This window comes from Typha angustifolia, chromosome 7, assembly GCF_048772165.1.
Source record: "Typha angustifolia cultivar Huaian chromosome 7, ASM4877216v1, whole genome shotgun sequence".
NCBI lineage: Eukaryota > Viridiplantae > Streptophyta > Magnoliopsida > Poales > Typhaceae > Typha > Typha angustifolia.
The window spans coordinates 12,938,721-12,956,332 of NC_133245.1; the positions used below are offsets into that span (position 1 = coordinate 12,938,721).

The window sequence follows — 17,612 nt, forward strand, 5'->3', positions numbered from 1 at the left end:
GTAAAAATAACGGGAGATTTTCGTAGTAAACAAAATCATCTGAAATCCTTGTTATCATTGTAAATTAACAAATTTTGGCATCAGTCACTATCCAAATTAAAAAAAAAAAAATATATATATATATATATATATATATATATATTCTGATCACCATTAGTATTGTTACCCATAATAAGATAACTAACGGTAAGAAACTAAGTATATGAATCATTATATCGATCATACTATATGAGACTAATTAAGCTTCTCATTGCTATTAAGCATACTTTTTTTTTATATATTTTTAAGAAACAAAAAAAAAAGAAAAAAAAGAGAAAATGACAAACACGACCTTGTTGAGAAGCATAAAACACCTACATACGAATAGTTAAATCAACCATTGGTTTAAATGATTAACTGTGATCAGATAAACAAATTAACCCAGCGTTGTATCATGTATAAGGTAAGGTAAGCAACTCATTTGCTGCAATTATTCATGACAATATAACAATTGCCATCATGTTCCATTATAGTTTATTGGACGTTGATAATAACACTTCTCTTATTGCCATATGGCTAAACACTAAATAGAATGTGCAAAGTTGTTGCGTATGACTGCAGTTCATACGTTCTATGTCTGATTAATTACTGGTCGATCATTTGGTCGAAACCATCACTTCATGAATGACAGAAAATAATAGACCAATGGTTTCTGTAACAATCATGATTAGCTGAGGCATGACGATTGAGACATGTCTTGATTTCTTCTTAAAAGATAAGTTGCCTGTTCTTGCAACACCTTCCAAGCTTCCTCGATGTGCTTCTCTTCCGTCATAGGTGCTCCGACTGCAAAACGTAACACAAACTTGCCTGAAAGAACCTGCTCGAGAAGAACCAAAGCCAAAACAGCAGATTACCAGCAGTAGTCCATGTAATAAAAATGCTCCGAATGTAGTGGTAATGACTAATGATACACACTACAAAGTGGGCTGAGAATGAGAGAGGTCTAGAATAACATACCGTATGAGATATAAATATTTTCCCAGTTGTGTTGACAGCATCCATTAAGTTGTAGTTCAGTTTATAACCATTATCTAGATCGTCTGCAGGAGGGATGAGGCGGAAGCAAACAAGTGAAAAGGTCTTTGGAGCCATAATCTGCAGTTGTTTCCAGGGACAAGGCTTCTTTAATAGTGCCACAAAGAGTCAGACACAAGAATAATGTAATTCTCTCTTGAAGAAACTAATCATAGTACAATTATAGAGATTTTTTGCTCTCTTTCTAGGTTATAAGATAATTATATGATGCGGACATCACTAAGAAGATGAAGACACGATGGTGTGTGTACCAACGTCGGAGGCGCCGATATTTGATGATCCTCCTATAGGGATCTGGTTCTAATTGAGAGTTCATATCATTTTATTTCTTATGTGATATTTATAGTTATGTTTGTATTTTTTTATTTCTTTTGCTTATTTTTATTATAGGTCTATATATAGATTTGTTGTGCTTTCTTTTAATATTAATGAAGATATTTTATTTGCTCTCCCTAGTTAAATTGGTGTGAAACCGTTGTTAAGGGTGGAGGTGTGAAGGCCCAGTCCTCTTCAATCTTTTTGCATTCTCTTCCACCTCCTCTTCACCATGTTTTGCATCATTATACCATTGAATTTAGTATACCAGTAATAAGAGTCTAATGCTGGGAGATGATACACATTACACACTATTCTCTTGAGAAAACACTGGTGAAGAAAGAAAGAAAGAATGAATAACAAAATGGAGCAAAAATTGGCACAAACACGGCCTTGATAAGATTGTACTGTAGTAATGTGCCTCATTTAAATATTCTGCACCAGAATGCAGTTAATCAACTAACCTTACTGTATAACCTTTAGGGTAACAGAGATAGAGTGGCAGATTATTGCCCTTAAAGAATATAGTGAAATGATGAAATAAAAAAGCAAAAGGAGTCATAAAAACTTAAGAAGCCTACCTGTATTGGAAAGATTATAATGGTCATATAATTATCTGAAAATACTTTCTGATGCTTGGGTGAGAAAAAATAAGAAAAAATTCAGAGAAATAAAGATTCAAAAGGACTGAATTTTTGCAACAACAACCCACATACATATTTTGTGGGACGATGCATGGGTAATTCCAAAAGAAATGTTTGATCATAGACACAATAAAGAAAAAAAGAACAATTCCCAATGCACGAAGCTCCCAACTAGATGGGGTCTGGGGAGCTGAGATATAAGCACCCTTGGTGATGCATGTCTGAAATTTTAAACCCCATTGTAAACACTGACAAGGGAATTATTTGGATTACAGTAAACAGTTGCAAGTCAGTCACAATGGAGTCAACAAAGTCATCATCTCCACTTGTAAGTAGGCGTCTGTAAGAAGTTGACGCTAAGATTAATTGAATGAAAGACCATTGTACAAAATCCTGTACTTTTATAAATTCAAAGCAGCTTCTTTTTCTTAGCATTTATTCTATTATCTTAACAGTCAATAGATTGTTTATTAAAAATCCAATCAGCTTTCAATATTGATTTTACTTTGTCAAAGATTAATATTAGCATAAAACTTATTCTTAGCATATGAAAATGCATCATTTCTAGTACAAACATTCTTTTTTCCAATATGTAAATATAACACTGCATTGGAATGAAATATTTAGTAAGTACTTATTTCATTTACCTCAAACCTGGGATCAGAAGTTATAAGATGTTCAAACTGATCGGCCAACCTTATGTGCTTCCTAATGTAGTTTTGCAAGTTTTCCAAGCCATACAGCCTCAAAACCATCCAAAGCTTCAATGATCTGCCAGTTAAATCCATGTCTGATCCAATTAGCACTACATATCAATTCTAGTTCAAAGTTCAAACCATCATAATAGCGCCTAATTCCGTTGGAATAGAAAATTTTTCTCTGGTAGGATCAAGAAGCTTGTCATTAACTTATTATAACAAATAACTCCAATAGTAAAAGAATGTGTTTGCAAGAAAATATACGATTGGCATGAGGGGCAACAGCAACAATAGGCAGAAGAAGAAAAAGATTGGTAAAGAGAGATGGAGTATTCATCTTAGGTGAGAACTCGGGAGTTGGTAAGCCTACACTAGTACGCCTGAACCAGTTCCTAAGTTAAAGTTTCAATTGATTTTGGATCAGATCTAAATCGAAAATTGGCTTGATCCAACTTGAACAAAACATGCAGGAAGAACATTGTGCCCTACAAACAGCTACCTAACATTGGCCGAGTTTAAGCAAGATAAGTCGCCAAACTTTTGTAGGACAAGATAAGCAGAAGAACAATAAGACTGGTAAAGAGAGATGGACTATTCATTCTGGGTCAGGACTCGGGAGTTGATAAGCCTACACTAGTAGGACCAAACCAGTTTCAATTAAGTCTCCAAACTTTTGTAGGACAAGATAAGCAGAAGAAGAAAAAGATTGGTTGAAAGAGATGGACTATTCATTCTGGGTCAGGACTCAGAACTTGATAAGCCTACACTAGTAGGACTGAACCAGTTTCTGAGTTGAAGTTTCAATCGGTCTTGGATTGGATCGAGGTCTGAATAGAAAATTGGCTTGACCTAACGTGAAGAAAACTACATGCAGGAAGAACATTGTGAAGCTACAAACAGATAAAGAAGCATCTATCTAACACGATCCGAGTTTAAGCAAGATAAGTCTCCAAAATTTTGTAGGGCAAGATAGGTAAAATTCAACTTCTAAGTAATCCAAGTTACAAGATCTACTCCCATCAATGGCAGTACTGACCAACGATGGCCGTGCCTTGCCACTACCGGCATGGCCAACCTTGGTACTGACTAATGTGAAGTTCTTTACTTCTTTTATAATAAACAAAATTGCATGTGATGAAACCTACTTAGTAACATCTTTCATCTATTTCCAATCAAGAGAAGCGCATGACAGTCACAAATAGAAAGGCTTGTGGGTCAAAATATGTAGGTTAGAAATTTTGACAAAGAAGAAAAATCTCTATCCCATATATGCATATATGAAGTAGTTTGAACTCTTGCACCTGAAACGGCGTCCAAGAGGAATTTGCCAATCCTTGAAATCCACAATTGTGTTTTCTTGAGATGCCTGATAATGATCCGAACATTAACAATAAAATTTAAGGCCTCCAATGACTTGATTTAAAAACAACAGTTAAAAGAGACTAATGATTATGATATAATGAATTATGGATGTACTTACATATCATAGCAAATTACTATTTCATTCAGTGGGTGTAGAGCTAAAGCATATTTGGTCATCCAAGAGTCTAGAAAAGATATTCATTTTTGAGTTCTAGCACTAGGTCATTATGTTACCTAAGTCATATTTGCTACACTGGTATCTAGAAGAATGATGTGGAGTAGAATGAATTGGCATACACAACACAATCAGTCAACAATTGCACTGACTATAGGAATCTTTGAGTATCAGGTGAAAAGCCAAGATGAAGAACTCTTGTCTCACAGTCTCACACTCTTCCATTCATGTTGACTATTCTGTCTCATCTCTTCTTTTCCTTTTGCTATAATGTATCAGCATTATAGTCAGCATTTGAGTACTACGATTTTAGAAAGAAAAGGACAATTGGAACCATCTATTTCTTCAAGGAAAAGACAATACTACTAAATGTCTAAAAACTATTCAGAGCAAGCACAATCTGATCCAGGTTCTAATATGAAGATCAAACTTTCTGGAGAAGAAACAAAAAGAAGGGTAAAACAAGAAAAATGTACAATGCTGCAAAAGCTCATGTTGTGTGATAGTACTTCATGACAACTTGACTTATAGATATTTTACGTATAAAAAGACAATATTATAAACAAAGACACTCTGTATCTAGACTTCTAACACAATAGGAGGTAGATTGCAAGTAGATGTGCCAAGTACGAAAATAAGCTCTAACACCATGTAACTATATTATTATATTTCTACATTTTGTTGTTAGTTATCTTCTGATATAGCTTTACAATCTTGTGATTATCTACTGTTCTAGTAAGGAAATTCACACCACAATGATAATTCTGCAGCTCATAGTAATCCACAATATTCAGTCATTCTCAATCTTTATTTGTACAAACAAATAGCGTCTATAGTATTATGAAATAACAAGATTATATGTGAAGATGCACAAAATAGATTTATGCAGATCTGGAAATGTTATTCACTTTCTCGTTCATGCATGTTCTTCCTCTGATAAAGTATGGAAAATTGACACAAAAGTTGAGAATAAAATCTAACCTTATTTTTTAGGAACTCAGGATTTGTGGACAGAGATTGTATCAAAGCATTTCGATCCTGTTTCCAAAGGAATGTTGTTTTCACAGTCAGAAACATGAAATATCTATGACATCACAACATGTATAACAGATATCAAATTTATATATATACCATAAAAACATCAACTTAATATTCTGATTTTTAATAATGTAAGCGAATCAAAGAATCCATATTTTGAGCTGGATGTGATCAATATTCTATGCTGAATGATCCTTCATATATTAAGCAAATACAAGAGTAACTGGATAAAAGATGAATAGATGAACTCCCATAAGTCAGGACAAAACATGAATTATTTTTGCTTCTATGGTACAAGTAATGTGTTCTTGGACATGAAATGATCTCCATAACCCTTATATCCAGTCAAGATCTGCATGCTCAATGCAAGATTTACAAACAAAGAAGAAAAGACCTTACAGACTAACATATCCTTCACAAAGTATAGGCAGGAATTTATGTCATACCTTTACCCAGAGCACTGAACAATCAAAATTTGTAAGAAACCATTTATGTGCATTCATGTCAAATGAATCTGCTTCTTCCACACCATCAAGGTAATGACGGTACTCCGGACATATACAAGCACTGCCAGCATATGCAGCATCAACATGGAACCACATGTCGTAGGCCTAACATAGTCAATGGAAATGAGTAAATTAAGAAAATTGGGATGCCCAAAACCAAATAATCTTTTAGCCATAAGAATTGAACTAGGAACTGTCAGATATAATTTGCTCAAACATTTAGTTTTCACATTTGCAAAAGCTGCAAATGTTGGCCAGATGATGCTATCCACCAACTAGATAACTTGCTATATGGAGGCACCACGTGGACCGAAATTGCTAGGCCTTGGTTTTAGCACCATTTTGGAGAGTTTGCATTAGGTATAATGGTTCGCAGTTGGTTACAAAGTTTTTTCAACTATTCCAGGAGCTTTTAACTTTCATTACTGGTTCTACCAACCACGTATTGATGGAAAAGGGCTTAGATGATGATAAACATAATAAATTTAAGTAGATGAATGCTAGCCTTCACCTAACTAGTAAGATATACTACAAGCTGTCTTAGATAATGAAAATATATATACGTACATATACAACCATGTAGTGAATATTTAAAAGAGATACACTTGTCTGATTGCACAAAAGATGTTGTTATGATTTAAAAGGATATATAATTGTTTCACCTTTTAGCTTAGCTGACCATGGAAATATATGGAATACAACTATTAAGTAGCAAGGTTTAATTCCATATGAATATGATGAATATGAACTTTGCTTAGATAATACTAGCCAAACCTATAGCAAGGCTAGAAAAAGAAAGAGTTTGCCTTAGTAGCTAGACAGATAAAGTCTTGGAAACCATTCCAGGCAAAGCAAATGCACAGTTCACCATCTGCTAGGACATCCAGCTAATATTTTTTTAATTCCAGGAGAGAAATCATAAATAATTAAATATACATAATCTCTGTGAATAGATGAATAAGGTAACATCGTAGAATCATATAATATCTTGTTAAACATACAAGATAAAGTGTCATGTCATCTCTCCAAGAAGGTATTTTTTATATTTAAAGCTGGTTGTGCCTAGATGCTGATTTCTCTTGAAAAATGCATCGCATTTTGTATGATATTGTACTTGTGAATGGGAATTAACAAATAATGAGACTCATATGACTAACCAAATAAAAATTCACATCCTTTTCTGAATTCCACTTATGAAAACCTATGATGAAAACGCTACATTTCATAATCTCAACAAGTCAACATTATAGTGCCCTTACACTCATCCGAAATTACACATAAGAGACAATAAGGAATGATTTGTCCAACATTTTCATCAAGCAAACTCCTGCAACTAGGAAAAAAGTAAGGATCATTAGAGTATAGCACGGATAGTCGTGTCGACAGTGTACCGGCATGTGGCATAAGGGGTGCCGCTCGGCACCCCCTCCTAATAGCTTCATAGCTCGCCATCGACCTCGTCGTCGAGCTACCCGTCGCCAATCGCCATCGCCCGAGCTTGCATCAGGTACCCTAGCCCAGAGAGAGAGAGAGAGAGAGAGAGAGAGAGAGAGAGAGAGAGAGAGAGAGAGAGAGAGGTTATCGGTTAAAAACTTGCGGAACCGGATCATTGGGCGAAGGCGAGTGGCGATCGGCGATTGGTGACGGCAAAAGTGAGTATCCCTTACTTTTTTTTCTTCTTTTCTTATAGCACGTCTTGCAAGTGCTGTGGCACGTGCCGTGCCTATGGCATGGCCATCATTGGAGTATAGTACCAGTTACCTCAATAAAAGGATACATGTGTCAATTCAAAATTTTGTTTAAGCCTGAGCATGAAATGCCACTCGGCAATGTGTGTCAAGATCATTGCATAGGACAGCAATTTGGATAATTTTCTATTTCTTCTCTATCAACATATCTAAGGAATAAACAAGTGGTAGATATGGATAATTATTTTCCTCATTTAAATTGGAATCTGAAATAAAAGCAACTGCATTATATGAATACGATTGAACCATCCAAAGGAATAAGGCTTTAATATATGAACAAATAGTTAACCTGTAGTATAGAAACGCTCTCCCATGACTAATAGCAAAAAACAAACTTCATAGTTCATATAGCATTTGGTACCTTTGATATTTTCCCTAGTTCCAATAAGGGGTCAACTGCTGCTGAAGATGTAGTTCCAACCTGAAAGGAACAATGAATGTTCTATTGGGAAACATGCTTTTATCTTTTGAGATAAGAGGAAGAATAAAACAATTGATAATCACATAAATTCTAAACGAAAAGAGGAAGAATTAAACAATTGATAAGCATATAAATTCTAAATTGTGCTTAAGTAGAAAGAAGTGAGTAGGAGAGTAGATATTAGTTCACCTAATGCAAATAAAAAATTAAACAGTAGCGGAGTATCTTGCATAGACAACCAGCAGGAAGCCCAAAAATACAATTATAATCTCTGTACATTACTACATTTCAAACCATTTTATCAAAGAATCATAGCACAAGGAACTCATCATTTTCAAATGCACAAGGTATCTTAGTTATACAGATTTAATGCGACAAGACAGCTGATCACCAAAATCATATAATAGAATGGAAGAAGTTCAGCTTTCTTTGTTTAATGAACTTTTCTTTGTGATTTCAAGTCAAAACTGACGTCATTATACCCAACAATTTTCTATTTTAGCTATCTTTACTTATTTTACTTTCCGAGTCCCATGCTTTTGTTGGCATCGAAGAAACTACAAAGAAAACAAAATAATGACAGTGAAGTAATTTCCCATTGCTCAAGTTTGCTGTTCACCCATGTCCCTGACAAACTTCAGTAGTAATGATAATGATACATCATTTGATGCAAATTTCAATAGCTCAAGAAAGGAAGAAGAAAGGCCATAGTTTGAACTGCTTACTGTAGCACAGAGGAAAAATGGTATCAAGCCAGCTGATAAGTCGCCTAAAATTGCTTCACTGATTACTTCAGGTGTAACCGCATAATTTGAATTAAAATCAGCCTTGACCACTCTAAAGTTCTCTGGAAATATCCCTGCTATCTACATTACAAGAAGTATCAGTTCTGATATTTGGAACTATTTATATCATAATCATTTGGACAATAAGCATATCTTTTTAGCACATGTTTTCTCCTGTGACTTCTAAGTTAGAAAATACATTACTGACTGAAATAATGCTACTATTCCTTGTTATCAATATTATGCATAATTTGCATATTTTAATTGATTGAAGACACTCAAGAACACAATATGGATAAAGAAAAGTACTGTCCATACCTGACATGCCTTCTGCAGAGCTGAGTGTGTTTGATCAGAAGCATAAACCACTAGCTTTTCAAGGGACTTCTTTCCAAGCTTCCTCAGGGCTTTATCACGTGCAGCCAATAGTACAACAAGGATTGCTTCACTGGCTGTTCCCTGTATTACTCCTCCACCTTGCCCTGCAAAGCTTTATCTGAGTTCCCCGGACTTGAAAATTTTACACAAAAATTGTTACTAACTGGAAGTTACAGTGTTGATTCTGTTTAAAAAAAAAAACCATATTGCTTCAATAAAGATATAACAAAGTAATGAAAAACTAATTAAGCATTCTCCATTTAGTTCACACTGTCTGTATATTCTCAGATAATGCACAGATATATCACAGTGAACAACAGCAGCAAAGCAGTATTAATACGAAGGTTCAAACTTTAAAGCCCCAATTACAGTTGTGGTTTCATTCCTTGAGGGCATGTTTACTTACAGGGAAGTGAAATTAGTAGTTTTGACTTTTGAGAACTATCACACTTTCTATTGTCAGACTTCCCTATTTTCAGTTAAAGGAGGAAGAGTCACACTTCCCAACTCTTTGCATGTGACTATTAAATGTCCCATCTCAACCCACTACTTTTCTAATTTATATCTCTTTCATCTTCCTCTTCTAAGGATGACAACCATTGAAAAAAGGAATCAAGCAGTTCATTGTAAGTAATATTTCTGATAGAAATTTTCTTTTGAATAGATGTCATCATTTTCCTATAATAAATATAGTGTATTAGAATGTAATGTTTATTGTTCTCTTTTCCTTTATGAGAGAAAGCCCTACATTATCATACTTTTCTTTACAAACATACATCGGAATTTTTTTTTCTTTTTGAGAGAAAGCCTGCAAAATCATAGTCCTTTTCCTTTTTCTGGTTAGAATCATCATTTTCCTTTCTCTTTTTTATGAAATGCTGTACATCTAACATTTTTTATGGTAATGTACCTTTACTATTACTTTGCAATGTATATCTATTTTTTTTCTTTGTTTTATCAGAATCGTCGTCCTTCATATTTTAAAAGATGAACATCTAACATATGTACTTTTGATGGAAATGTGCATCTAACAAGGTGATCGAAGTTGGACATATGAATCAAAAAATTTGTCCATGTGTTTAATTTTTTTTTACTTGAATAAGACACAAAGACGCATGTTTATGGTGAAAAGTCGGGCAATGCACAAAGATTGGACACAAAAGTTTATCAAAGTCCTTGACATGGATTCCAAAATCGGCCGATCTTGGGTTGGATCGACCTATTCGGATCGGCATCAACCATAACCAATCCCGATCCGGATGTGAAATCTTTCTAGTGAGTGGTTTCGGCCTAGGATCCGTTAGGTATCAGCCGATCCGTCTCAGCTATATTGGCAGAAAGTCAGTCGTATTGGTCGAAATCAGTAATATTGGCTGAATTTTTTTTTAAAAGATTTAGATCTAATTTAAAATATATTTGACCTAGGAGACATTGGTAATCAATGTCATTAACTGCCTTCTTTTCAAATTATCAGTTTTTACTCTCTATTTTTTAAACACACTCTCATCCTACTCTCACATTTCACCGAGCTCATTAGGCGGCTGATCCGGTGAGCCTCTCTAACTAGTCCACAATTTGGTGAACTCGGATGAGTTTTTTTTTTTAATTTCTCATTTCTCTCTTTCTTACTCATTTTTAAACTCCTCTTTTTTTACTGCTATAAAACAACTCTTTTTTCATTGTTATTCTGCAATAGTAATTTACAAGTATAAACATTTGTCGAATTCAAGTTGGAATTTATTATAGTTTGAGTGAGTTTTTTATTTAGTTTTTAGGCTTCATACGTGACTAATTTTTATTTTTCTATTGTTTCATATATTTTTTTTTAAATCTGCATTTTAAATAATATTTAGAATTTTACATAATTAAAATAGTCCGATCCGATACTGACAGCCGATACGTATCGTTTTTGCTAATTATCAATCCCGATCCTGATACCGAGTTTCGGAACTTTGCTCTTTGTATTAAAGACTTCTTTTGATATGTAGTTTTTTGAGTTTTATATTTAGGACGAAAGTATTGTTTATCATTTCTACTTGGTTTAAAATTTTGGATACATAGTTATTATTAGTTATTTGTATTTCTTATGACTTCTATTTTTAGTTCAATTATCTTTTATGTTTGATAGATGAAAATTTATATTAATTATTACTTATAGAAATTATTATTATTATTTTGCACATCATATATTTCGAGATCGGAATCGGCCTTCTGGAAAAGTGCTACATATCAACTGAATCGGCCATATCGGCTGGATCGGTTGCCTAGATTGGATCAGACTTTTTAATTACATAAGATTCTAAATATCATTTAAAAATACAGAAAACTTCTAAAGATTCAGAAAAAATTATAAAAAAAATAAGAAAATAAAGAAAGAAAAACTATGGTACACTGAAAACTGAAAAAAAAAAAAAGAGATTAGAAAAAGCGAGTGGAAGAAAACGAAACAAAAAAAAAACTATGGTGCAGTGAAGAAGAAAAAAAAAAGGAGAGAGTGGAAGAAATGAAAAAAAAACTGAGAAAAATAAAGAAATAAAATTAAAAAATTATATACCGGAGTTTGTCGGAGTTCGCTGGAGTTAAATCTCTCTGTAAGAGAAACAATAATTATATAGTAAGGAAAGAAAAAGAGAAAAAAAAAAGAGAAAGAGAGAGGGCAAGAAGAAAAGGCAAAAGAGAGAAAAAGAGAGAGTTTGGGTCGGCTAATCCCGCGAACCATGTTTTAATTTGATCGAGAAACACATTATTTAAACTGTCAAAAAGTATAATATGAATCCTTCTTCTTAATTTTAAGATATTTTGTCATTAATATCTAGATCCTTAACAAATGAGAAAGTCTTACTTTTAGTTTTTCACTTCCCTCAACCAAACAAGAAAAATTTTAAAAAAGAACTCTTAGTTTCAATCTTACACTTTCTATTATGACCAAACAATAGAAGTGTGGTAAATTTTAGTTGGGAAGTTCCCTAGGAATTTCCACTTCCCAAGACCACTTCACTTCCCACTTTCCAGGAACTAATAGCCGGTTTTGGTAGTTTCATTCTGGTTTCAGTGGTTTCAGTTTCAATTTCCTAATAAACAAAGAATCAAAAGAATTTCAGAAAGAAATAGTACTAAAATTTTAAAATTAACAAAAGTTTCAAATAGAAGTAATGGAAATTATGAAATCTTCATTATAACAAACTGAAAAGAACTATCATGCAAATACTGTTGGCAGATGCCCACTAACATTGATTACAATGTGAGAAGCACATGTATAAAGATCTTGCTATAGCCACAGGAGAAATCAAAAAAAGAAATTGTGGGTAAATAAATCATATAAAGGTTATGAATATTCATTCCATGCAAGATTGTTTCTGTTTCCCAACCAAATTATCACCATCTATAAAGTCCTCATCTAGATCCATTAATATCTATAAAATAAAGAATTAAGAGAAAAAAAGAACTTACTTTTTGGTTTGGATATAAATTAGATTGGACGGGAAAAGCCAAATTCAATCTAGTAACCTAAAACTGAACTTGGAATTATAAATTTAGCCATTTTTTATAGTTTCTACTAAAAAAGGAGAAGTAAATCTAAACTGAAATGCCGAAACCTGTGACTGTAACCAGCGAAATTGGCACTGGAACACCGAAACTGGCAGAGGCTACACAGAAATTGGCCGAACTTACAGATTTAAGAAAAGATCAGCATGCTTCTGTCTTGATTCATCTGCAATTCTGCATGTTTCCGTCTTAAAGCAATGTATCAAGACAAAAGCAAGAATTTGAGCAAAAAAAATGGTATACTTCTTCCAGCTCGACCAAGGTGGTATATATCAGAAAATAAAAGTATAAAACATAACATCATATATTGAAGTTGTATAGCTTCATACATATGGTACCTACAAAGAACAAAAGATCAGCATATGTTCCAATTAAATGTTACTAATATCTAATTGTATATCATAACGTTTAAGAAGATCAGAGCAAAAAACTCCTAACATAGATAACAATAGTATTCAAACTTAGTCGCTCAACTAAACAGATCTGAATCTTACCACTTGAAAGGAACTCACTCGGCAGCTTTAGCATTTTAGCTAGCCAGTCTAAAACAATCATCTCTAGCTCTGTTGCAGCAGGAGAGGTGATCCAACTGAAACCAATAATGTTAAAACCAGCACTAAGCATCTCCCCTAAGAATCCAGCAGTGCTGCTATTGGAGGGATAATAGGCAAAATAATTTGGGCTCTGCCAATGTGTTACGCCTGGTATTATCTTTCGATGAATATCTGCAGATTCAAAAGATTCTTGTCATATGCATGTCCCTTTTGGTGATAATGCTGGCTAGCAAATGAACTCATTATCATAAAAAGAAATTCGAAGAAATGAAATAGATTATTGCAATACGAGAGTTATCTTAGAAAACTTGAATCAAAGATTTAAAGCCTAGATTCCTAACTTCACCTTCAAAAACATCTTGTAGAGTTTCAGGTTGATTAGGGGCCGAATCAGGTAGAAGCTCCCTAAGATATCCGGGCTGAAGTTGAAAGTCTCAATTAGATGACTATGCCAATAGTGTATATATGATAAGAAAATTATGAAAGAAGAAAAAAATCATTTTGTGTCAATGTGTTTACAACTTTACATCTGTCTAGTATGTCTTTCATCTATTTTTTTTTGCCTCAACATGCAATTGTCTAGAATGATCAGCTCCTTATCCACCCATAGTCAAAAAACCAATTGTGCAGAAGTGTTATACCTAAAACTCTTGCATAAACATAAGCAAATGTGCTGACTAGATCTAACCATGATTTTATAAATGATGAATGTAGACCATCTAAAAGAACAAGTTTGCTAAATAAGTATAACATCATCATCAACATCAGGCCTCTTCCCAAGCATCATTTCTCTAGAACTTGGCATAAATTCCCGACTAAAGCAAAATTAGAGAACAGCATTGGCATAAAAGTTAAGTCAGTTGGCAAATAAAGTAAAGCAGATCTGACCCTTTTTATTCGTCTTTGGGATGTCCATAGTCACAAATTTCCTAGTTCAGGTTTAAGCTCGTGCATTCCAAGAGAAAACCCTCAAGAAAAACCTCTAGATATGGGAATAGTCCAGATGAGGAAGAAAGATGAGTTCTAATTTTGTGATCGTCCTCTTCATTTCAAAAGCAGGGTTAAACCAGCAAGCCAAAGAACACTTGTAATCAGTAAAGGATACAGCAATATCAGATAATTCCTTGCAAGGTTACCCTCCTATCTCCGAGCTCTTCTTTCATCGAGGATATAATAAGTATTATCATCTATGAAAGCATGGCATACTTGATATGGATATGACATAATACAAATATGCAGATACAACAGATCTAGAAAAACAAGCATAGTACTTATGCTTATATGTATCTATGCATATAATGTGATGGTGCATAGAATGCATATATGTATGTTTTTATTTTATTTTTAATAAAGAAATCATTCTTGTAACATGTGATCATATATATACAACCACAGTACCAACTTATTCACCAACAGGACTTATACTTATAATAAATTGTTAGCCACTAAAATCAAAAGAAAGGAGAGAAATTTGAGTCTTACATGTTGAGTTTGATTGTGGCATAAGATCCTAATATGGACTTCCATCAAATTCATAACTCTTGCCCCCACAAAATAACATCTAGAGTCAACATAATTAACCAATAGAATCTTCTATAAATCTTCAACTTGACTAATTTTTGGACTCTCACTTATCTAAGAAGCTATCATAAGTATCCTAAAAGTACTCAAGAAGTGTCCAAACTGTATCTGGATTTTTCTTTTGATTTTCAAAAAGCATATGCATGTAAGAAGTATCCGATATGAATCTTTGAAGTAACCAATGAGTATCATATTTGATACTGCTATGGCTACTTATGAAAGTATCCATGCTTCCTAGACTACCATACTTGTTAGGATAATATAAAATACCATACCTCTACACCTACGTGCCAAATTTTATTACTATTTACTAACCTGTGCTTGTTGGAATCTTGCATCAGCATAGACCTAGATACTGCTGCTGTGTCTTGCATGCTTTCTGACTTAAAATCTGAGGTTTAACCATCATAAATGGGACTCTGTTATTCTTGAATCAGCTTAAAGAACAATTGAGTTAAGACATAAGATCTTCACTAGATCATCATTCCTCATTTCCACAGAAGCTTAAAGCTTAGTAGTTGCTTCCTAGACCTATAAATTGTATTGCTGTTATTACAAATGTTCTCACAATATAACACTGAAACCAAATGCAACAACTTGACTGTTATGAAATGTCAGGGTGCAGTATTCCATAATCTTAACTTCACGTGAACCACCATGCAATTTAGATGACAAACTATAGAAACTTTGCATAAAATTGCAGATGCACTTTTCAAATTTCATACATAGAATACATGCATAAACTAGATCATGTGAAATGTCACATAAGAAAACAGTGGTCGTGGCACTATGGGGCTCCACCTACTTTTACAGTATCTGAACAAATGTATTGCATTCAATTTATTGTCTCAGTAACTTAATTAGGGGATTAGTTCTTGCATGAAGGAAGAGGTCTCCCCATTTATTTTCCCCACATTTTGGGGGCACTCTCTTGATGAATTGATGTACTAACTCGTATGTGTGCTATAATTCATGTGACCAATGGTGTGGTTAATAATCCAATTAGAAGGCCCACCCAAGTGAAGTTATTTAGGAGATGCAAAGAAGAAAGTACATCGATTTTAGGAACGTCTCTCTTGCAACCGATACTGATTAAGTCATGCTGAGTCACTGTGTTTCTTGCAGTTGTGTCCTGGAAGTAAATTGGTCATCAATGGTCAATCTCATTTAACATCTCCTCGTTTTGATGTTCCGTTCTCATCTTATCTTACAAGTTCCACTAAATTCACTTATAAACATCAAGCTTTCACTTGAGAAACCAGCAACTACCACAAAATCGAACCTTGATGTTAATTTTGATCTCATCTACGAAGCTAATCTTGTTTGCAGAATTATGGGATGTACGCATTTCAATATCCCAAAAGGAAACGGATATGCTACCAAGATACATAAATTTTAACCAAATCTAGCATCATTTAAATGGAATCAACTAAACCCATTTCGCGAAAGGATCCAAGAACACACGTTTAGACCTTTAACACAAAATAGAAATATAATGATACGTATCCATACCTTAACCTGGCTAAGAACCGGAAAGTTTTCAATGCTTTTGTAGTAATCCGCTATGAAATCCACCATCTTGTGGCCGTACTCTCTCAGCTGCTCCGCATCCATTGGCTTCAAAGAATCCTCCCTTGAAACATTCAAAAACCCACCTCAAAGAACATTGAACTAAGAGAAGAACATAGGTATTCGCATATTAAGAAGAATAAACCAATCAAGAGATACTTCTCTTACATTGGAAAAAGAGATGAAGGAGAGAGAGGAGGGAAGCGAGCGAGAGGGTGTGGAGCGGAGGAGACGAGGAAGATTTTTATATCGGATTGGAGGAGAGAGAGAGAGAGAGAGAGAGAGAGCTCTACTACGCCCCGATTATATTAAATAAGTATACAATAAAAATGAGGATAATTACCGTACCGGTGGTCGGACCGGCTGAACCGACCACCAAACCGGTTCAATTTTGTTATTAAATAGGATAAGCAATCGACCATCAAGTCAACTTTTTTACAAAATTACATAATTATTTTTAATATTTAATTATTACATTCTATATCCTGATCGTATTTTAGTACTAAAATTTTAAAAGAAGTATTTAGTATATAACATATCTATTATTTTTAAATTAATTTTTTTTACATATATACCTTGAAAAGCCTCTTATTAGTTTTACGTCTATTTATTCATTCGTTTTGCTACCGTAATTAGCTAAATAAAAGGATTATTTTTAGAGTTGTCGTAGACTCTCCATCTTTTATTATTCTTTCTCAACTGAGTATGGAGTTTATATCTATTGTTGTATCTCTGTTTTCCTTGCCCTATCAAGTTGTAATCGATTGTTGGAAGCTAATAATATTATTAGTCTACCGACTTTTATCAAAAAGAACTATAAAAAATCTCTAGATGCCCCTTCTATTATTAGCTGTTAAAATTTTAATTGGAAAGTGTGGCATGATTGATTTTAGATTCTATAGGAATCATTTTATTTTTATTTCACACAAAAGGAAAAGAGAAAAACTAAGAGTAAAATAATTATTTGAGTGTTTTCGATTAACACCATTGTGGTGTGAGAAATTTTTTTAATAATTTAAGAGGTTAATTCTATATAGAAGAAGAAAGAAAAAGTAGTGCATTTGGCCAACTAGCAACTGGCGATCTAGTGTGCGATTAGAGAAATAGATTAGGATATAAATCAATTCATATTCATAAATAACTACCAAACTGTTTGTTTATTGGCTCTCAATAAGAGCAGCACTAAATTAGGCATAAGGAACTAGATCATTGTAC

The 17,612-nt window shown here is 33.7% G+C and overlaps 1 protein-coding gene across 3 annotated transcripts; it reads right to left on the minus strand.

Moving 5' to 3' along the window:
- Window positions 1-434: 434 nt before the first annotated feature.
- LOC140762488 (tyrosine decarboxylase 2) lies at window positions 435-16,590 on the minus strand. 3 transcript variants are annotated; one of them, XM_073100331.1, is made up of 13 exons: window positions 16,566-16,590; window positions 16,341-16,461; window positions 13,594-13,666; window positions 13,188-13,418; window positions 9,088-9,251; window positions 8,710-8,850; window positions 7,925-7,984; window positions 5,756-5,920; window positions 5,253-5,309; window positions 4,036-4,100; window positions 2,684-2,807; window positions 1,000-1,137; window positions 435-859 (listed from the first exon to the last, which is right to left on the minus strand). In XM_073100331.1, coding segments are annotated over exons 1-13 (1,494 nt in total). In that variant the 5' UTR covers window positions 16,568-16,590; the 3' UTR covers window positions 435-706. The 3 variants fall into 3 exon arrangements, with proteins under 3 accessions (XP_072956432.1, XP_072956430.1, XP_072956431.1); XM_073100329.1 differs by lacking the exons at window positions 16,341-16,461; window positions 16,566-16,590 and adding an exon at window positions 15,144-15,253; XM_073100330.1 differs by lacking the exons at window positions 13,594-13,666; window positions 16,566-16,590.
- Between the last annotated feature and the right edge of the window lie 1,022 nt (window positions 16,591-17,612).

Coding starts and splice junctions, on each gene's coding strand:
- LOC140762488 (XM_073100331.1), bottom strand. Junction 13,419..13,593: donor TCTACAAGATGTTTTTGAAG/GTGAAGTTAGGA, acceptor TTGAATCTGCAG/ATATTCATCGAAAGATAATA. Junction 9,252..13,187: donor GAGTGAGTTCCTTTCAAGTG/GTAAGATTCAGA, acceptor AAAGCTTTGCAG/GGCAAGGTGGAGGAGTAATA.